Source organism: Procambarus clarkii, chromosome 43 (assembly GCF_040958095.1).
Source record: "Procambarus clarkii isolate CNS0578487 chromosome 43, FALCON_Pclarkii_2.0, whole genome shotgun sequence".
Taxonomy (NCBI): Eukaryota; Metazoa; Arthropoda; class Malacostraca; order Decapoda; family Cambaridae; genus Procambarus; species Procambarus clarkii.
The window spans coordinates 35114632-35137868 of NC_091192.1; the positions used below are offsets into that span (position 1 = coordinate 35114632).

General features: G+C 44.5%; 2 protein-coding genes across 7 annotated transcripts in view; both read right to left on the reverse strand.

Moving 5' to 3' along the window:
- The window catches only part of LOC123755953 (COMM domain-containing protein 4), a 209806-nt gene that overhangs the window by 179197 nt on the left and 7372 nt on the right, over positions 1-23237 (reverse strand). The window contains exon 1 of one of the 6 annotated variants that reach the window (XM_069300249.1): positions 19381-19457. The exons of the other annotated variants lie outside the window; for them this stretch is intronic. The gene's annotated coding sequence lies outside the window, so the exon portion shown is untranslated. Of the gene's footprint in view, positions 1-19380; positions 19458-23237 lie in introns of those variants that run through there. 6 annotated transcript variants of the gene reach the window in all.
- Positions 10272-19473, reverse strand: LOC123755689 (transmembrane protein 230). Its single transcript, XM_045738418.1, has 2 exons — positions 19381-19473; positions 10272-10532 (listed from the first exon to the last, which is right to left on the reverse strand). Exons 1-2 carry the CDS (start codon positions 19471-19473, stop codon positions 10272-10274), a joined length of 354 nt encoding a protein of 117 aa, XP_045594374.1.

Genomic DNA, 23237 nt, shown 5'->3' on the forward strand with positions numbered 1-23237 from the left:
AGATTTTATTTTGTCAAGAAACAAAAAATATATTACTTAGATCATTAATTATTTGCACCAATTTTGCTGCTTTAATTAACAGTTGAAAAGGTTTTGCTTTCATTTTGTATTGATCTTTGAGTTACTGTACTGCATTTACATCAAAATTATCAAACATTTAACTTCTTGTAAGAAAGCTAAACAGATATTTTTTATATTACTGTATTCCTAATTCTTCAGTAGCAAATACCATTATCCAAATTCTTCCTGACAATGTTTCCTGTGAACCAAATTCTGGTAATAAATTTAAATTACATTACCATACTCGAAAATACATACGATTATTAAAAATATACAATGTTAAATAAAGATAATAAAAATAATCAAGGCTTTTACCTGAGTTACCTGAGGGCCACTAACCCTAGTGGCCTCAATGAGGACAGAAAGCCGGCAGCTTGTCGAAGGTCTTCCCCCCCCCCATTTACATTGATGATCTTTTTCAGATTTATTTCAACACAGTTTTGCCAGTTACGGATTCGGTGGGTAGGTGGTTCCATGGGTAATAATCCATTTAGATGAAAAAGCTGCATCCATGCTTTTCATCCAAAGCTGCTTTTCATCTCCATCCAGAGAGATGAAAAAGCATCTCCTGTTCTCAGTCCTACATTGTGGCTTGTTGAGCTTGAAACTGTTGCTCCTTGTTTGTGTTACATCTTAACTTCTGAAGAAAATATCTGGATCAACATCCTTTAACTTGTTCAGTATTTTAAAAGTTTCAATGAGATTCGCCCTGTCATGCCTAGTTTGCCGTGTTGCTAGCACTGTGGCTCTCAACCGTTCCTGATACAAGAGATGACCTAGCTCTGGAATGACCTTTGTTGCCCGGTGTTGCACCTTCTCTGGAGCAGCTATATCCTCCTGAAAATGAGGTCTCCATTCTTGGATACAGTAAACTAAGTGCACCAGATTTATACAGTTCAACCATTACCTTCTTTTCCTTATATTCAAAAGTACGCTTGATTATTCCTAGAATTTGGTTAGCTTTTCTGACTGTTGTACCCACCTGTTGTGCAACTTTTAATTAAACAGATTCGAACAGCGTACCGGAATCATGAAGGGCTGCAATGTTGTACCAATTTTTAAGAAAGTTAGATTACTTTCACCATACTATCATCCAACTGACTCAACCTTTATTGTACGAAAATTGTTTGAATGGTAAATTAAGAAAGCCGTTCATTTACAGCGTGAAAAATGTAGATTAACAAAGGCTTCACAACATTGTTTTACAAAGGGTCACTTGTGTATAACAAGTTTACTCACTTTCTCTTTTCTGGAACCAGAATACAAACTGTGTTTCAAGCAGTCGACAGCACAAGGTATTGCAACATTCTACATCTTGACTACAGCAAAGCCTTTGATGCTGTGCCTCACGAGAGAATCAATAGAAATTAAGAGAACGTTGCATTGGGGATTTATACCATTTTGGATTAGGGTTTATTTCGTAGAATGCATAATGTGACCGTAAATGGATCTAAGTCTCAGTGGGGAAACCATCTTGGGACCACCTTTGTTTATCACGCATACTGTATAAACCACTTAGACACAGGATTAAAAGTAACATTTCCAAATTTGCAGATAACAAAAATAGGACAGGAAATAAATTCAGAAGGCACAAAATCACTACAGGACAATCTAGATAAGCTTTTAAAAATGGCAGATGCAATTTAATGCTGAAAAATATAGGATTCTGAAATAGATAAAGATAAGTTACCAGATATGAGCTTGACAAAGTTGAATTGGCATCATATAAATAAGATCTGAAAGCAATGATTACTACGGATCCTAAGCCAAAAATAAGACCATTGCATAAATGTCCAGAATAAAACAAATAGGATGCTTGAATTCATTTCTAGCAATGTTAGTACTGTAATAAGATATATAATGTTATTCTTCAGCTTTATCTTGCCCTTTTAGGCACCATTTAGATTATGCAGTTCAGTTTGGTCTGTTTTTGTACATAAATTCACGTAGACACATACAAAGATGGATGGCAAAGTTAATACCAAAAATTAGAAGTCTTCCTCATGATGTAAGTAATTATCAAAAGAAGGCACCAAGCTGGGTAGACTATGTAGCATTATCAGTGTTGCTGGATATTCAAAAGATGCTAAATATAACTTTAAGATCCCAATAAGAGACCAAAAGTACATAAGGTGAGCGATATCGAAGGTACTGGATTCACCAAGGATTCTATCGAGGGATAAATGACCTCGAAGGACACAAAGAAAGAAAGACAAAGACATGATTGTCTGGAATATTGGGAAATTCTACAAGGAGGTGCATGACTAAGTGGGACAATGCAATTTGGACAATAAGGAACAATATGGCATTCCTTTAAGCGTGAATGGCCTATACATAACCAAGCCAGAGCCGTTTCACTCTGCCTATTACGTTGGTAGGAGGAAGGCCAAGGGGATAGGCTACCTTTAAGTGTGCATAGTTTGTTACCTGTAGCACCAGACCAATGATCCTGCCAACAGCCTTAGATTGAGGAATGAATAACTACATATAAATCTGAATAAGGAAAGTCTTTTGGGGAACTAGGACAAGTGTGGATAGCCTTCTTAGCAGTAGTGCCTGTACATTCATTTATTCCAAAGACACATGACTGCTTTCCAACTGGGAATTTTAGCCTTCCTTGGAGTACTGAAACAGCTGAAAATCTAGCAAACCTCAAGTCTTAAATCCGCCAGAGATAAGAAACTGCCAATATTGGATTTTGACCACCACAGTATGCATAGGGTTAAATGACAGGAATTTTGACATTGGAACAGCAGTTGATGAAGAGCATACAAAATTGCATACAGTTCATCTATGAAGATGCTAATTTCTGGGGGTAAGAGGCACATATTGGGTCGGTCAGGAAAGATCACAGAGTAGCCAACACAGTCAGCAGACTTAGACCCATCCGTGAATAGGGCAATGGAGTGCGAGTGTGAATAAGTATTCAAGATAAAGGCATTTGATAACAGTAGGAGACGTATAAACTTTTACCATGTGGGTCAAGATCTTGAAAACTTGACAAGTGGGATCCTCCATGGGGGCAAAAATGAAATGACACGAGGAGATATTGCAAACACAAACCAAGAGGGAAACTTGTAAGTGAGACATCCTTACAGATAAAGGATGGTGGTGAAAGGGAAGAGGTCCCACATGAGGGGCAACAATTAAAGTCCAGCATAAGCAAGAGTGAGGATCTTGCAGGGGGCCATGCAAGGTAGCAAAGGCAGTAACAATCAAGATGATCCTGTTGAGACAGAACTCTGGTTTCAGCATACAGGCTCAGGGTAGGGGATGAACAAAAAAGTCACCAGAGCCAAGGTTAAACCTGGTATAGTGCAAAGCATCAAAACTACGACGAGTTGAAGAAGAGTGAAAACCATTAAGGGCAACTAGGAAAATAGTGCTCAGAATACTACCTTGGGGAACACCTTCATATTGCTATAGAGTCAGAGAAAGTGGTATAAAGTCTCACTTTAAAGGAGCAATGAGAAAGGAAGCTTAGTAGGAAATCCAGGAGATTGCCAAGAAGAATAAATGAATGTAGTTGGGATAAATACTGTATCTGCAGGTGGTGTCATAGCCCTTTTCAAAAAGAATGCCAAAGACAGTATGAATGTCACTCTCAAAGTCCACTAATATATCAGTCGTGCTGCAGTACATGCAAAAGCCAATATGAGAGGGGGGGAAAATGAGAGCGGTAGCAATAGTTTTCTAAGAACCACATTAGATGTACTAGACACCATACATTTTAAAGTTTGTAGACACAACACATCTGGGCAATGGAGTGAAAATCCTTAGGGGAAATCTCTCTCCCTCTCTCGAGTACCGTTTTTCCAAATAGGAAGATCCACCACCTCAAGCTTTGGGAGCTGATGACAGTAAAAAATATTCACCAAATACTGCAAAACACACTGAGGGGAAATGATGAAGCATCTTGTAATGAATGCAGACTGGAGTTCTCAGAGAGAAGAGATCATTACAGGGAAGTGAGTGCAAAGATCCAAGGGACAAAATTGAAGAAGGGGCTTACGAGTATGGAAAACACGAGGAAAATGAGGGGTAGCCGGATCAGAATGTGGGGTAACCAGTGTGGGGCCAAATGGTGTTGCAGGGACTAATAGGGATACCACAATAATAATCCCACAATACCTATTTGATGAGATGTCTAGCTAAGTAGACTAACCAGATGAGCCAATTGGTTTAAGTGGGCTGTGCTGAGTCTGCCATTCCTCTTATCCCTCCCCACCAAAAAAATTGTTGTCCCAGGGGCTGCAGCTGCTGGGTAGGCTCAACTCCCAGATGAAGGAATATAATGGAATGCACAGGTATCCATACACAGCTAACACATGTGATGTATTTCACTTGTGCACCATCACAACAGCAGGAGGGGAGTAAAAGCTACCCTCTCCTACCTGCAGCCGGTGCACAAGAGCCCCTCTCACCATGTCAAGGCACAATCCATAAAGGACCCTTTATAGGGGCCTTCTGCAATTACTGCAGTCTGTGCCTTCCTTATGAAGAGGATAAAAAACTGAATTTAAATTCTCTAGTCTAGAAAGATGAAGAGTAAAGGGTGACACACTTGAAGTCTACAAATCGATGAAAAGGAACATAAATAACATTCTAAATATTTTAATGCAAAATAGAACACAAGATAGTGAATAAAAAGTGGACGAGTTCAGATTTAAGAAAGACCTGGATAAATACTGGTTTGGAAATAGGGTTGCAAAATTATAGAATTACTGTACAAGTTAACATAATTTAGGATTACTGGATTGTTTCAAGCAAAGGTTACACATTACATAAATGAATGCGTTTGGGTGGATATTAATTGAAGCTATCTCGTATCTGTCTCACGCACTAGAAGTGACAAGAATCATGGAGGTGGTACAAATATGATGTACTGTATACATTAGTAGTGTATATAATCAATTATTCTTCGGCCTTTCAACTATCATAAAATATAGAAAACAAGCAAATGTACAAATTCACAGAAATGATGTATAATTGAATGTTAATCATACATTTCTACGCAGTTGGATGGTAAATGACAAAACATTGCTGCAATTCAATATCCAGCTGGATAAAATCACTAGGACAATTGGGGAGGGGGGGGGGACCTTTGACAAGTCACTGGTTTCCCATTCTTGTCGAGGCCACTTGTGAGATGGTTGCTCTCAGGTAAATTCAGATACTCTTACAATATTAAACCCCATAATGTAATGTAATTTTGCAACACGTGCAAAACAAACTAAAACTTTCCATCAAAGTACGACTTTATTTAAAATGCAATATTGTGCAGAGGCAGAGTGAGAACTTACTACCATGGTGGATTAGTGCCAAACTAAACCATGGCCTACAGGCTAACTTCAAGGCCTTATTATTGACATTATTGATTTAGGGGCAACGACGATCGAGGGATTGCATGTGCCCCGGCCTTATTATTTATAACATATAGAACTGATAATGAGAATCTCTTCACATAGGCAACAGCGGAGGCAAGTAAGTTTGTGTTGTTGAAAAAGTAAATATCAATGATTACCAATGTCATGGGTGGGGTCCCAATCACCATAAAGGTGGATGTGGTGGGGAAGGCCCCTTCACATGTCCACCAGTAGTAGTGTCTTCATAAATTTTACTCAATGTGGTATGAGTCTGTGTCTTCAGTCTTACATGTAACTGTAGAACAATCAAAGTACTGTACTATCAAAAGAAAGGGCTAAGCAAATAGCTACAGAGAATGGTCTAAAACAGGAAAAATATGGTATTAAAACCCAGTTGCAATTTAATATAGGAACCTTTATTTGGTTAAACTCCTGATGAGAATATAACTTATTACACAATTACATCTGTTGGTGTTTGTAGCAAAGTTCTACTTATGTTTATATTTTATACAGGAGAATATGCCACTGCTAACAGAGGTTTAGGCAGCATATGTTTGGGAAAATTAGGATATCTCTCTGCTAACAGTACAGTATTGATAGAATACCAGTTAGAATATACTTCTGATGGTAAAAGGTCTATGAAGTGCATACTTTAGAGTAAATACACTACTTTAGAATACAAGAAGCTGTAGGTCACTTAGTTGTAATAACTATGTTTTTTAGCAATATGCAATATTCTGCAGGCAACAAATATACTTTAAAACAGTAAATGCAAAAGGTTATGTGTTAAAGCTTTGGACTGTTTTTTTCACAAGTGATGCAACTAAAAATGGCGAAAATGTTGAATTTAAGAACTGCAATACTAATACTATTGAATGCTACGTAAAAACGAAAGTGTACACGTGTGTGTGTGTGTGTGTGTGTGTGTGCGCGCGCGTGTGCGCGCGTGTGTGTGTGCGCATGTGTGTGTGCGCGCGTGTGTGTGTGCGCATGTGTGTGTGCGCGCGCGCGTGTGTGCGTGCGCGTGCGTGCGCGCGTGTGCGCGTGTGTGTGTGTAATCACCTAAGTGTAGTTACAGGGTGAAATCAATTCATCTGATGTCGTGTACTGTTCTAAAGCTTCTAACTGTTTTGGCATATACTACACCATATAATTTATTTATTCCAGCTATCATGCTGTTTACAAAGAGTATTTATGCCCATTTTTCAACACCTATGTTTTCTTCGTTTGAATCTATGACATCATATTTCCAATGCAGCAAATAAAATAATTCCAAAAACTTTTTTTTTATGATAAAACGTATACAAATACAATAAGCCACTTTCAGAAATTAATACTACATTGGCATATGCCTATATTGTAGTTACCTGGCATAATTTCAGTCATATAGAGACTTAAGTGATCCCCATAAGGCACAAGGATTAACAAAGACATGTCCTCGATCATAACACCTTGTAATAACACCAACACAAATTAGCCAAGATAAAATATGGGTACAGTAGCTGTTTAACTGTATCCTACAAAGTACACTCACAAATGAAGCTAATTATATAAAATGCATGAAATCATCTTTAATTTGCTTGTACTGATCCTGTCCACGACGCTCCCTGCCAGTGATCCCGTCCACGACGCTCCCCGCCAGTGATCCCGTCCACGACGAGCCCCGCCAGTGATCCCGTCCACGACGAGCCCCGCCAGTGATCCCGTCCACGACGAGCCCTGCCAGTGATCCCGTCCACGACGAGCCCCGCCAGTGATCCCGTCCACGACGAGCCCCGCCAGTGATCCCGTCTACGACGAGCCCCGCCAGTGATCCCGTCTACGACGAGCCCCGCCAGTGATCCCGTCTACGGCGAGCCCCGCCAGTGATCCCGTCTACGACGAGCCCCGCCAGTGATCCCGTCTACGACGAGCCCCGCCAGTGATCCCGTCTACGACGAGCCCCGCCAGTGATCCCGTCTACGACGAGCCCCGCCAGTGATCCCGTCTACGACGAGCCCCGCCAGTGATCCCGTCTACGACGAGCCCCGCCAGTGATCCCGTCTACGACGAGCCCCGCCAGTGATCCCGTCTACGACGAGCCCCGCCAGTGATCCAGTCTACGACGAGCCCCGCCAGTGATCCAGTCTACGACGAGCCCCGCCAGTGATCCAGTCTACGACGAGCCCCGCCAGTGATCCAGTCTACGACGAGCCCCGCCAGTGATCCAGTCTACGATGAGCCCCGCCAGTGATCCAGTCTACGACGAGCTCCGCCAGTGATCCAGTCTATGACGAGCTCCGCCAGTGATCCCGTCTACGACGAGCCCTGCCAGTGATCCCGTCTACGACGAGCCCCGCCAGTGATCCCGTCTATGACAAGCCCCGCCAGTGATCCAGTCTACGACGAGCCCCGCCAGTGATCCAGTCTACGACAAGCCCCGCCAGTGATCCAGTCTACGACGAGCTCCGCCAATGATCCAGTCTACGACGAGCTCCGCCAGTGATCCAGTCTACGACGAGCCCCGCCAGTGATCCCGTCCGTGACCTGCCCCACCATACTGTACTTTGTTTACATAATGTTTATTTCTCGTCGCTGCATTTTTGTTAAATGCTAAATGTTCTCAGCAATTCTTGACCATCACTTATAACCAACCAGAGTACTTCACAAACCACCATGGTAACTTAACAATGAACAAATTACGGAGACCTGCAGCACACAACAACACTCGAGATCCTAGTTTCAATCAGAACACAACACATACAATCATAATCAGAACACAAAAAAATTCAATCACAAGAACGTGATGAACATAAGAAAAAAAATACTGAGGCCATATAATGGGATCAGACCCACAACCTGTAGTGCATGTGCCCGAGGAACTCATGGATGCAGGTTTGATCCCATTGTGCATCCTCAATATTTTCTCAAAATATAAGCATGACATTGTAATGATAAACATCAATTTAAGCACTCTTATATACTTCAACTAAGTGACATCCGTCTTTTGCCACAAGATCATTCCATTAAAAAAATATAAAATTTAAAACTTTGCAAGCCATAGAAACTAGATTTTTACAATTAACTTTACTTTAAAAATTATATTAATCACGTGCAGTACTGTATCCAACTTGTCCTCTTACTAATTACGTCGCTTTTCGTTCATATGCGCACCAAGGCCAAAAATGGTCGCAATTGAAAAGGAAATCGGCTCACGAAATTAATGTACTGTCCCATTTTCTGTTTTGGGTCCTTCTGCTAAGTGTTGGGTCAGGTGAGAATACTTTAAATATTCATGACGTTTTGAAACCTTAGGAAAAATTTCCCGCTTTCCTAACCTACCAGAGGACCCAAAACTTGCTGCTTTGGGTCCATTTCAATTGGAAAATTTATTTTCATTTGTCTGAAAATTCCAATATGGCGATTTTTGCCCATAGTGCATACGAGCTAAAAGCGACATAATTTATAAGACGGGCTGCTGTATCTGCATTCCAGTTACTCAAAAATATTTTAAAACTTTTATATACAGTATATATCTTTGTGCAAATCAAATAGCAATTTTAGAGTAATTTTAGAGTACAGGTGCAGTACTGTATTGTACAGTCAGAAATTCACTAATCACTGCAGGTATTTTCTAGAAAACCTCACCAAACATGAGAGTTGGATTTACTACCTAGAAGTTCACTCAGGTATTTTAGTTTTATGCACTTTTAGGACTACACTGTTGCATCATTCCATCTTTCAAATGTTCTACAACTCCTGCTGTAATCCAAGAGGCTTGAACAAATGTAAAAGCAATGATTACTCTCATCAATGTCTTTGGCAAGTACTGTATACAAATCAACTTTGTGTACTACAACATATTTTTTGACTGGGAAGTGGCATGTACAGTACTCTCTTTTACATCAGTGACAAGCATATGTACCTACTTAATACAGCACTTTTTTTTTCCCCACTAGGAAGTTGTGGAAACACCAGTTCAGATACTGTACTGAACAGTACAAGCGGCCATTGATTTCTGCAAGTGCTATGCATATCAAAGTCAAAACAAATCAAACAGTGTATATGAGAAAGATAGTAGATTCCAGTGACCTCCAAAACTAACACTTCCAATCGGTACTTGACATAATACTTATTCGATTAACAATATTTAAAGCTTCTTCCACTTTCTAGTCACAAATTCAGCACATAATAAAACACAGAATGATTGGAATATCATTATGCACCCTGATGCATAAATAAAAAAAAAAAAAAAAAGTTAATAAACATCACAAATTAAGGGTCATTGGAAGCTCATCTAACTATAGATAATGCAGTAGATACACGAAGTAGCATATAATTTCAACATTAATCCATTCCCGTCCGAGCTTGATGCATAACTGAATCAGCATGATGCAATACTGCACAAATTGCAGACTTTCCATGCAAATTGGGAGTGTCTGCATGAGACCTCCCGTGCAATTTTTAATGCAAGAGTAGGGTTAAAGAAGATGGAAGATTTCAGAAAGATTCTTATCTTTCCAGAATAAACTTAAGTTTGATAAAGTATTCACAAACTACCATGAACCAAGTTTTTTCCTGGATTGTATACCTGCAAGATAGTGATGCCTAACTGTACTATACTTAAAATAAAAAGAACTTTTGACAAGAAAAAACAAGACAATTGTCTATAAATGTTCCAGTAGGATATTTACTAATGAAAATACTGTATTAGGAATGAATTCATATGTAACTGACTTGATAACATTAGCAATTGTATGATCTACACATTTATCACATTGAGAGAGAATTTATCAACTCTACCTTGATGAATCCATGAATATGTAAAAATAGGCATATTTAAGTGAACAATGCTTTGCATAACAATCAGTCATCATCATATGAAGGAATGTCATCAAAAGAATATCCATCATATCCTTTGAAAGCATAATAAGCGATATAAGAATGATAGGCCCCTGGAATAAACATGAGGGCCCCGAGGATGATGAGTGGCCACGTTCGGTCAGCATATTTTTCCTCGATGTAACCCGCAACAAGAAGACTTCCTATGACGAGCAACAGTGTACCAGCAGCAAATAGAAGTATTGCATAGCTTATGGCCTTCCAAGGGATGCGACTGGGTCCAGCCTGTGAAGGGGGTAAAAGTACGAGTCAACGCAGAGCCAGATACCCCTACACCAAGCCTAGACCTAATTTCCCACATGATTCTTTTATCAAAGAAGATAAACTATGAATGAGTTACTGCAGTTACCTATTTACTATATTAATCTAAAAATAATCATTTTCATAATCAATGCCTACATCAGTACAGTACAGAATTCTGAACAGCAAACCATTATGAAAATTCCAGGCATTTAATCTTCAAACTTTTGCAAAATGCACAATAAAGGCAATAAATTCTAGATTTTGAAGTAAAATATACCAGTACAGTGTACCTGTACATCAGAAATCAAATTTTCACTTAGAAGTATTTAAAAACTAAGCTCTAAAGAACTCTGCAATCAGAAAGAAAAAAATAGCTTCAGTGAGAAGAATCCAAGCGTCTAATAAGTGTACAGAAAAAAAAAATTCAAGGAATTAAGATTTTATGTTCCAACACCTTAAGTTATTTATCAAGATCTTTTAGCGGCAAGGTCTCAGAAGTCATGGTTCATGTTATAATGTTTAATAATAATTTTGTGTTGTTTGAGCCAGAAAGCCTACACTTAGGATTAACGTGGTCTCCCCTATGTTAACTACTGACCCATCCCCAAGATGAAGCCCACAACAGTTGCCCAACTCCCTGGTACCTATTTTACTGCCAGGTGAATGGAGGCATTAGTTGAAAGGAAACATGCTCAACTAATTCCATCCCATCTGCATATCAACACCGGCAACCACAATTATGAGTCAAAGGCACAGACTGCTGTTGAATGGTGGTAATGAATAAAAAGCCAGCATTGAATGCAATGAAACGCCATTTTCTGGGTGCGTCCCCGAAGCTCCCAGGAACTATCCAGGCTGAATGGATATGTATAACGCTCTGGCATCAGTCAAAGTGCTTGGAGTTCTTGCCTACCGGGGACCATGAGCCAGAACCTGGCCCCCCTCAGAGAGGCACGAGGAGCAATGGCCTATAGAAACCCCTGTGTGGTTGGGAGCATTCTGTGTCTGCCATCGACTGGGATAGGCACCCAGAAAGGTAGGCGCCCCAAAACAAACCCCTATTCTGGTTAAAATATGGCTACCAAAAGCCGAACGAGTGGACAGAACTCCCCAAACAAAATTATCTAACTAGCATGACGTCATCATGTTGCCGCGCCGTCGTCTGCGCAACCCCCTCCCCTCCCTGGGAGGGTGAAGGTGGAGCCCCAGACCCATCCGCCGGTGACCCAACCTTCAGTTCTTAAGCTGGATGTAAAAAAAACACGAAAAACACCGCCGACCAGAGGGAGGGAGGGATGCCAGGGAGCCTCCGGGATTCACCCAGAAAATGGCGTTTCATTACATTCAACGCTGGTTTTCTGGGGGAAGCCCCGTTGGCTCCCCGGAGCTACCTCACCACAGATAAGTAAAAGAAGGAAGGACCCGGGAGGCGGACGCCAAGCGCCCTAACCTAAAAACAAGACCACGGATGAAAGGAAAAAACCTGCAGACAACCCGGGAGACCCGAACCCCAGAACAGGAATGAGGGTAGGAAAGGAACCTGGACAAACTAAAACGCGCCTGTTTTTGCGTTTTGGTTTGGTTTGGTCAGCAGGGAAGAACGACTCACATCCTCGAGGGAGACCTGAGGGGAACTACACAGGACGCAAACTGCAGGCAAACATGAATGTACAGTCCGGAAAGGGAACAAGGAAAAGCCGGAACCAGGACCGGAATTCCAGCTACCAGACCCAAAAAGGGAAGGCAGGAGTGGCAAACCAGAAGTCCACAACTCCCCCCAGACAGTGCAACACAGAAGCCTGCAGTGAGACAAAGAAAAGTGAAGGAACTCGGTACCAAAACGGAACACCAGGGCAGTCCAAAAGTAGGGGAACTGAACTTGGACAGAGGCCCACCTCAGCACCCAACAACAGTATAGCCATGAAGAACCGACCCAGAAGCACAGCCTTGTGTAGCTCAGGAGGAGGAAAACGGGAACAAGCAAGGAAAAAACCCAAAAACGGACCAAGAAGCCGCCGGGAACGCAAAGGACCGGAACTTGCCCGAAACGCTATACATATGAGTGGCTGCAGGTAATGGAAGTACTAGCACCAACAAGCAATCCAACAGCACGTTCGCATATCAACTGTGTAAGTACCATTCCTGAATAAAAAGGTGAATTTGAATTTTGAATGTGGAAAGTACACGACCAACTACAAAGTGTGAAGAGGGAGGACGCCCACACACAGAGGGACACCATAGACATCAGGGAGCAGCCAGGCACTGAAAATAGACAAGAAGTGTCCAGAGCAAAGACCAAGCAAGGAAGGGGGACACAGAAGCACGGACCGAGGGAACGAAGGAGTGTCCAAATATAGGGAAAAAGACCCAGGTGCAAGCACATCCAGGCAAGTACCCCACCAAAAGTCGAGACCCAGCACCTGGCCGACAGTTGCCAAACAGTACAACCCCACCTGCAGAGTGGAGGCACAACTGAGCCACAACACAGTCGAGCAGAGTAACATACCAGGAGCAACGCCAGAGGCCTGCCCGAAACGGTATGTGCACAAAAGGCAGGAGGTATTGTATGAACTGGGACCCGAAGAAAATGCTAAGTCAAAGGTGAAAGACGTCCAGAGGTGCGTGCCCAGCAGAAGATGAGATGCATAACAGAGGCGGAGAAGGTGCCACCCGGAGCCACCCCACTCCCAGAAGCAGAGAAAAGAACGAAGCGACATCCCCACACAGGAAATCTGAAACACCCCCACACCAAGAGGGCAACGACTGGAAAGAGAAGCCTTAGAAACACCCTGCCCTCAGCGCACGAGGTATGAACCGCACCACCCCTCAACCAGTCAGACACACACATATCGTACATACACATATCGTACAGACGGTCTAAGAATATTGGAAGGTACAAAGAGGTACGCACACCAACGAGCACCATGACAAACAAGCACAAATGCACAGAGGCACATACAGACAAAAAGATACCCCTGAACCAGGGACATGCATGGACCCCGATACAAAGGGAACAGTATCGCGATGGAAGCGCAAAAAGGACGAGGAAAATGTGGGGATAAAGTGGATAAGTTAAGATTCATGAAAGACGTGGGTAAACACTGGTTCGGTAACTGGGTTGTTGATTTGTGGAACCAATTACCGCACAACGAAGTGGTGGGGTGGGTTTCTACGATTGTGACAAACAAGGGATGGACATGAATATGAGCGGGATTGGGTGGCTATAAATAGAAGCTGCCTCGTATGGGACAATAGGCCCACACCAGTCACCATTGTTCGTACATTCGTATGTCCTAAAAAAGGGGGTGGACACCCAGAGGAATGACAGAACCAACGGATACGAAGGAACACGGAGCCGAACTCAGGGAGGGGTAGACCAGAGCCAACAAGAACGCAGAGGGGGATGGAAAATCCCCACTCAGAGGAACTGCAAGCCCCGCACCGAGGGTACAAAGACCCAAGCGGGGCAAAAAACGGGGCCGAAGCCCCCCAGGCAACCCCTCCTCAACCCCGGGAACCCTGACAGAAGGACCTGGGGCCGAGCCATACCCCCAAAGCCCCAGCCTCACAAGGAAAAGCCGGGGCAGCCATGTAAAACACTAAGGAAGGGAACCACTGTTCAGACTCGTATGGCACGGCTGGAGGAACAGGCTTGAATGCCTCCGCCGCCACCCTGGAAGAGGAAAAAACCCCCGAGACAGCCCGAGTCTCAACCCAACCAGACCCTGCTCTAACCCTGAAACCCGCCTACTGTTCAGAGCTGGAAGCAAGGGCAGGAAGTATACATAAGAGAAGGGGAAGGACTAGGAGGAGCGGAAGGAACCACAGCCGAAGAGACCTCCACTCCCAAGTCCGGACCCCTACCACCAAACGGGGGAGTCTCAGGGCATCCAGGGCCGCAACCAACCAAGAGCGTTGCAGCAAAGTAAACCTATCATGAAACGCCGCAGCCGCCTGCACCCGCTTATCATGACCAGTGGCCTGGGTGAAAGGGAGCATGTACAGACGACACCCATCGCACGACTCCGGGTCAAAGGAACCAATGACCCAACAGGCAACAAGGTGGAGGCAAAACAGGCGAGTGTCACCCCTGAGACAAGGGGACAGATCAACCGTCAAACTCGCAAAACGTGAAGGGGGGACTCAGGGGATACATCCATAGGACCACAGAGCTCCCATGGATTTTTCCAGGGCCCTTAGCCATGGTTACACGCCAAGGGAAGCCCAGGCAGGGTACTGCAAACCAGCGTCCAATTCTACCAAACTTCTAAAAGCTGAACCCCCTGGAACGTGACCACTCATGGGGGCCAAGCAAGGAGGACCACCAACCGAAAATCCATTTAACTCCTAGAACAGCAAAGGGGAACCACCAAGGCAGACCCTTCCCCCCACCAGGCAAAAACAAAAACAAAAGAAAACCCCCACAAGAGGACAACATACCCTGGCGGAACAGAGCCGGCCGCTGTTATTGGTGAAAACTAGCTGTGCAGTACCCCGTGGCCATACCAGTGACAAAAACCACCTCCTACCCAGAGACAAACAAGGGCAACAAAACCCCAGCCGACTCCAAGGGCGGCCCAGTACCGAGCAGTAAAGGACACAGCGGAGGTGGAACCCAAGGAGATTTGTGGAAGGTGGCCCTAAGCCCCAAGGGCAGTACTTACAGGGCCCCTAGGAAAGAAAGCCCTAGGTGCATGCAGCCAAAGTACCGTGGAATATTACTCCTGGCTCACATCCCACCGGTAGAGACAGCCCACACCCCAAGGCATAGAACTGAAACAAAGCGGGAGCCAGAGGCACTCGACCAGCCAGTAATCACATCAGCCAATAACTGAAGGTTGGGTTGCCGGCGGATGGGTCTGGGGCTCCCCCTTCCCCCTCGCAGGGGGGGGTAGCGCAGACGGCAGCGGGGCGACGTGATGATGTTATGCTTTGGAGAATTCTGTCCACTCGTTTGGCTTTTGGTAGCCATATTTTAACCAGAATAGGGGTTTGTTTTGGGGTGCCTACCTTTCTGGGTGCCTATCCCGGTCGATGGCAGACATAGAATGCTCCCAACCACACGGGGGTTTCTATAGGCCATTGCTCTTCGTGCCACTCTGAGGGGCCAGGTTCTGGCTTGTGGTCCCCGGTAGGCAAGAACTCCAAGCACTTTGATGCCAGAAAGTTATACATATCCATTCAGCCTGGATAGCCTCGGGGAGCCAACGGGGCTCCCCCCAGAAATTGTATGCAACAGGGTTCTATATAATCCTGACTGTGCAAAGGTCTTAAGGCAGGTACACACACACACACACACACCAAATGAGCCACAGAGATATTAGAAAGAACTTTTTTAGTGTCAGAGTGGTTGACAAATGGAATGCATTAGGAAGAGATGTGGTGGAGGCTGACTCCATACACATTTTCAAGTGTTGATATGATAGAGCCCAATAGGCTCAGGAATCTGTACACCTGTTGATTGACGGTTGAGAGGCAGGACCAAAGAGCCAGAGCTCAACCCCACAACTAGCTCAACTCAAACACAACTAGGTGAGTACACACACACTGGGTTGACTGCATCTATCTGGACCTAAAAAAAAGGCTTTCGACAGAGTTCCACATAAGACGTTGTTCTGGAAATTGGAAAATATTGGAGGGGTAACAGGTCAGCTTCTAACATGGATGAAAGATTTTCTGACCGATAGAAAAATGAAGGTAGTAATCAGAGGCAATGTATCGGACTGGAGAAATGTCACAAGTGGAGTACCACAGGGTTCAGTTCTTGCACCAGTGATGTTCATTGTCTACATAAATAATCTACCAGTTGGTATACAGAATTATATGAATATGTTTGCTGATGATGCTAAGATAATAGGAAGGATAAGAAACTTAGATGATTGTCATGCCTTTCAAGAAGACCTGGACAAAATAAGTATATGGAGCACCACTTGACAAATGGAATTTAATGTGAATAAATGCCATGTTATGGACTGTGGAATAGGAGAACATAGACCCCACACAACCTATAAATTATGTGAGAAATCTTTAAAGAATTCTGATAAAGAAAAGAGATAGAGGGGTGGTTCTAGATAGAAAACTATCACCTGAGGACCCCATAAAGAATATTGTGCGAGGAGCCTATGCCACACTTTCTAACTTCAGAATTGCTATTAAATACATGGATGGCAAAATACTAAAGAAATTGTTCACGACTTTTGTTAGGCCAAAGCTTGAATATGCAGCGGTTGGGTGGTGCCCATATCTTAAGAAGCACATCAACAAACTGGAAAAGGTGCAAAGACATGTTACTAAATGGCTCCCAGAACTGAAGGGCAAAAGCTACGAGGAGAGGCATTAAATATGCAAAAACTAGACGATAGAAAAAAAAGAGGCGATATGATAACTACGTACAAAATAATAACAGGAATCAATAAAATTGATAGGGAAGAATTCCTGAGACCCGGAACTTCAAGAACAAGAGGTCATAGATTTAAACTAACAAAACAAAGCTGCCAGAGAAATATAAGAAAATTCACTTCAGTAAACAGAGTGATAGACGGTTGGAACAAGTTAGGCGAGAAGGTGGTGGAGGCCAAAACCGTCAGTAATTTCAAAGCATTATACGACAGAGTGCTTGGAAGACGGGACACCATGAGCGTAGCTCTCATCCTGTAATTATACTTGGGTAATTACACGCAAACATGCACACACACACACACACACACACACACACATAAATCACATTATTGTGATATATCAATGAACAAATCCACAGGAGCTGTGATGAGGGTTCGAATCTATGTGCTGGGTGTTCCCAGGCACACACTAGTCGACTGTGCCACAACATGGTTGTTACGGCCCTGGGTTCTTCAGTGGAAACCAGAGGTCAAAATTTAACTAAATAAGCTACGTTAGAGTAGCAAAGCGCAACTCGATATGTCTTTGTTTGTATCTTCCCTGCCAGACCTAAGACAATTCTTGTTGCTCACAAAGCAGTCAGACTCTTGAGCTTGTTGTGGATTAAGTAATATTGTTATAAGATTAACTATCCTTAGAACGAGTAAAGTAACAATAGGAGGCATAGGGGAAAATGTTTTTAATGTGCTTAGCTGCACGATCAATTAGGCTCTTCCCGGCACCACACGATGCGGGAGGCTGCATGATCGGGGCTGAAGCGGTCTTTTTCTGAGCTGGTGTGGTGTGGATAGGATCCTCCTACCCTTCCTCTTCATTTCCTTATTTCTGTGTCTTGTTCAAGATAAGTATACTGAGTACATTATTCCATGTCTGGCATACTCATGTTCTATGTGTAGAGTAGTATATTTTGTGTGTAGTAGGGGTTTTTAGAGTTTATATTACTAGTTATTCAAAAGGGGGTCCCATTGGAACCACATGGTCCCCTACCCTAAGCTGACTCTAACTTCAGGTTATTCAATAGTAGAGCTTTACCCTAGCTTGTGTTCAGTGTAAAACCTTGTATCCTGCGTATGTGGACCAAGGCTTTTAACGTAAGGTAGTGTGGTAAAGTTATTATTATTATTGTTATTGGTGTGAATGTATATGGGGGGCTGTTAAGGGGTTAATAAATAAATACATGAATTATAAGAGTATCGTTCTTCCTGTGTAGGAGATCTTGATCATTCCCTAGACTGACCTTGTTGTGTAGCCAAGTAGTCAGCACTACTTCTAGTTTCCATGGGGGCCGGGCCTTACTGATCTCCCCAAATAGATACATCTTTATTCTGACCTTACCCCTGAATAGCACTAGTTTCCCCATAGCAAGCCCACCATTTATTTATAACAATGGTAAAAGAATTGCAACCTGGGGTACAACTGCACCCACTAGGATTCCCAAGGCTTCCACTGAAGCCAAACTAGGGTTGGGTTTCACACAAATCCCCCCCATGCACTCAGGCTATGTCGTCCAGTAGTTCTACCTCTGATGCCCCCTCTTTCAATTCACAGAGAAATCACAGTATCGTGATATATCACGACTTGTTCATTGATACATCACGATATCTCTCACACTATGGAACACCCATAACAAAATAAATCCATCATATGTAACACATTGCATCTTTTAGCTAATGTACCATATATAACACACTTCTGTCCCAGTTATGTCTCATTAGGGGTCTCATAGTTCAGTTGGCCTCAGTCTCGACTCAAAACTGGGGATCCTGGGATCGATTCTCAAGCAGGACATAAATGGTTGGGCATGTTTCCTTTCACCTAATGTTTACATTCCAGTAAGTAGGGTACCCCAGGAATTAGGCAGCTGTTGTGGGGTTGCATGGTTGCATCCCGGGGAGGGTCAATAGTTTGACCTTAGAGGACCTCGCTACAAGCCTAAAGTATATACTGTATACACATAGGCGTCCTGTACTCGACAAAAAAATTAAATTATTATTTCTCCCAGCTGATGTCCCATTGTGACATCTCTTCCTCCCAGCTAATATTCCATTATGATCTCTCCCAGTTATGTCTTATTGTGACATTTTTTAGCTGTGCCATCAGCTTCTGAAAAGTCTTGGTTTCGATTTCAATTCAAGTGCCATAACAGAAGCATTTTAGCAACATTTACTTTCATCTAATCCCTCTATTCACCTGGATGAAAACATGTGCCCTGAATTTAGACAAATGTTGTGGTTCCATCCTAGAAAATGTCTTTAGTTGCCCTGATAATTTCTAATTAAGGAAACCAACACCAGATGCCACAATAAAAGAAAATCATAAGAAATAAGGGAAGATAGTAGTGAATCAGAATAAAAAATAAACAAAAGAAAAGTTAGACAAGCCAGTACACTTGAGGACCACATAAGCCACAGAGCAAATGTCAACAAAATACCTTGAACTGAGCATCTACAAATCCATCATCCTCTTGACTAAGACGGTGATATCTAGTCTCCGGGATGTGCGTGCTAGCATCCTTACGAACCATGACCCCGAATAACAACAAAATATCCTTTTTTTTCACCTGAAACAGACAAAAATCAGTAGACAAAGACCAAACAAACACTCATCACTGCCAAGACACAGATAATTACTTAAAGCAATGTAGAGAACCATCCAAGTTGAGAGCAGACATTACCAAAGATTACATTTTGACTGCAAGAAATTGATTACATGTCACACAGACACTGTACATAGAAGCTGCCAATACATTATAAAGAAAGTGAGGTGGTCAGGCTAAGCAAGAAATTTGAGAAAATATAAAGCCTGATAGACACACATATTCATTAGTGTACTTCTAACTAGGTCATCTACAAAAGACTGGTGATAACCTGAACCATAAAAAAAAAAAAACAGCGTTGAATGTAATGAAATGCCATTTTCTGGGCGAGACCCGGAGGTTTCCCGGAGCTATCCAGCCTGATATACTACTATTAGACTTAGGCACCAGTCAGTGTGAATAGAGTTCTTAGGCCTACCAAGGATCACGAGCCAGAACCTCGCCCCCTCAAAAAGAAACAAGGAGCACTGGCCTATAGAAACCCCCGTGTGGTTGGAAGCATTTTATGTATGCCATCAAACGGGTCAGACACCTAGAAAGGTAAGCATCCCAAAACAAACCCTTCTTCTGGTTAAGAAATTGCTACCGAGAGTCTAACTAGTGGACAGAACTCCCCAAACAAAAACGAGCTTACGAACATGACGTCACCACATCGCTGTGCAACCGTCTGCGCACCTCCACTCTCCCCGGGAGGGGGAAGGGAGAGCCCCAGACTTCTCGCACTGGCTACCCATGACTCCAGTTCTGAGGCTGGATATCAAAAACACGTGAAAAACTGCGACCGGAGAGAGGGAGGGTTGCCAGGGAACCTCCGGGTCTCTCCCAGAAAATGGCATTTCATTACATTCAACGCTGGTTTTTTTGGGGGGAAGCCCTGTTGGCTCCCCGGAGCTACATACCAAAAGATGAAAACAAGAGGGAGTTACCCGGGAGGCAGTTGTTGCTCGCTCCTCGACGCAAAGCCGAGACAACTGGCTGCAACTGCCGACCCAGAGTGACAGGCCCGACAAGGCCCAGGAACATGCACAAGGTAACGCGCAGCCAGGACCCTGTGCGACCACCAAAATCCTCGCGCCCGAATGTCAGCCAAAGACGGCAGCAAGAGCAGCAAACTTATGAACATTGTGGGTATGGGGATAGACCGCAGGCTGGCTGGACCGAATAACCCTGTGGACGACCTGAGAGACCCACACCCTGAAACAGAGAAGAAGGGAAACCGGATCAACCCAAAGCGCGTCCCGGGACACAAGCCGTGGCGCACAAAAATTCACTTTCGCAAACAGAGTGGTAGACGGTTGAAACAAATTAGGTGAGAAGGTGGTGGAGGCCAAGACCGTCAGTAGTTTCAAAGCGTTATATGACAAAGAGTGCTGGGAAGACGGGACACCACGAGCGTAGCTCTCATCCTGTAACTACACTTAGGTAATTACGGCGATAAAAACGGCGGAGAGCCGCAACCGGACACAACACATGATACACCCCCGGCCTGACCAACCAAATATCAACAACCCAAGGACCCCTCTGGAAAGCAGCTGTCTCATTCTTCGCCAGAAAAGGAGACAGCTGCAAGCGAACAATCCTATTACGAGGACAAAAAGAGCAGAAACCCCTGTGCCGGAGGAGAGCATGAAGCTCCCTGACACGACCCTCAGAGGCCAATGCCAACAGGAAAAGAGCCTTAGAAAAACAATCCTGGATTGAAAGGGCCACAACAAACCGAGAAGAAAGAAAAGAAAGCACCTGATCCAAAGACCAGGATGGCTCAAACACCGCAGGAGCAGGCCGGAGGTGAAACAACGCACGAGACAGTTTGCGAAACGATGCTGAAGTAATATCAATACTGAAAGCAAGCTGCAGCGGCTCCGCCAGTACCGCATGATACGAGGTGACAGTATTTGGCACAAGAAGACGGTCCTGAAACAATCACGAGAGAAGGGACAAGACAACCCGAACCAAGAGCGAGGAATACCTACGAAGCGAGAGAAAGAAACGAAAGAACTGCCAGAAAACTTCATACTGCAGTCGAGACAAAGCCCGCAGGTGGGATACCATCAAGGACACCACCTGACCACCATACAGATAATGATAGACCAGAGTCAAAAAGACCAAACGCTAAGACTCGAAAAGATCGAACCAGCCACGTGACAGACCAGACCGATCTACTGAAAGAGGCGGAGCCGTGGGAAGACATCCGGGTTCAGCCACCAAGCAAGTAGTGCCTAAAACCAAGGCTGGGCTGGCCACAAAGGGTCCAAGAGGACTACTCTTCCCTGTTAAGTCTCCAAGCGAGCCAGGACCTGGAACAACAGCTGAACTGGGAAAAAGAGGTACAGAAATCCCCACCTCGATGGAAGGCATCGACCCCGATGGCCTCACAGTCGGGGAAGAGCGCTACATATACAGTACCGGAAAATACCACGACCACGCCAATGCAAAGAGGTCCACCTCTAGGCACCCGAATGTCTGACAGACCCAACTGAATGAGTCGGCATAGTCGAATGAATCCAACTCATTCGGTGGACAGGGGAACGAACCGAGACAGGCCATCCGCCAGAATGTTGGTCACCCCCCGAACATGAACCGCTAGGAGAGCCCAACCCCGAGAACTCAGCAGACGAGTCACCTGAAGCAACCAGCTCCAAAGAGCCAAGGACTGCATTGAATCCCTGCGGTTCAGACAATGAACCACCAGGCCGCAGTCCGAATGGAGCCAGATCGTCGATCTGCGAGCGACCCGAACCCTACGAAGGGAAAACCACACAGCCGCAAACTCTCACATTGTGCTGTGGGCTCGACGGAAGGACACACCCCACCGCCCCTGGTCGGCCTGGTGAGCACTGGCCACAAAGCCCCAGGCCAGAGACGACACGTCCGTGAACATATCGAGTGAGGGCTCGGGTAGGCGCCAAGTCAATGAACCCCGAAAAACCCTAAGAGGAAGCCGGCAACGCAGCAACCAACGCAAGGCCCCTCGGCGGATGAACCCAGCGATCACGAGAGAGGCGGAAGGGATGACTCCGAAGAAACCAGAACAGCCAACAAAGCCAAACCTGACCTGACCTGGTGGGTAGACCATCACGGCAAAGTTCAGGCTCCCGCACATCCCTCGAGCAACCGCCGAGTGACCCGGGAGCCCCCAGAAACAGGCAAAGGTGGGACTGCAGCTGAAGGAGAAGACTCCAGAGGGAGACACAAGGAAGCGGTTCGAGAGTGGGCATCCCACACAAGACCCAGCCAAGTCTCAACCTGGGAGGGAGCACCAAACAGGACTTCCTCCAGTTCACCAAAAACCCGAACCCGGCATGCTGGGAAAGAACCAAATTCCTGGCGAGCAGACAAGCAGACCAGCTGGGAGCCCAGGCCAGCCAGTCGTAGAGGTAGGCCAATGCCCGAACACCTAAGAGACGCAGTCGGGCCACCACGACCCGAGTAAGGCGTGTGAAAACGCGAGGTGCTAGGTTCAATCCGAACGGGAGACAACGAAAACAGTAACTCTGACACTCCACAACAAAACCGAGCCAGTCCCTGAACCGCGGATGAATTGGGATGTGCTAATATGCATCCCGAAGGTCCAGGGACACCATTCAAGCACCCGGCTCCAACAGAAGCCCGACCTGGTACAGTAGTCATCTGGAAGGAGGAGCAAGGAACCCAGGGGTTCAGACAGGACAAGACCAGAATGAACCGCAGGT

What these genes read in the sequence shown, in the direction of transcription:
- LOC123755689 (XM_045738418.1), bottom strand. Translation starts at nt 19,473, where the DNA reads ATGGTTCGTAAGGATGCTAGCACGCACATCCCGGAGACTAGATATCAC. An exon ending in TTGTAGATGCTCAGTTCAAG is followed by an intron (nt 10,533 to 19,380) that starts GTATTTTGTTGA and finishes CCCCCTTCACAG; the next exon opens with GCTGGACCCAGTCGCATCCC.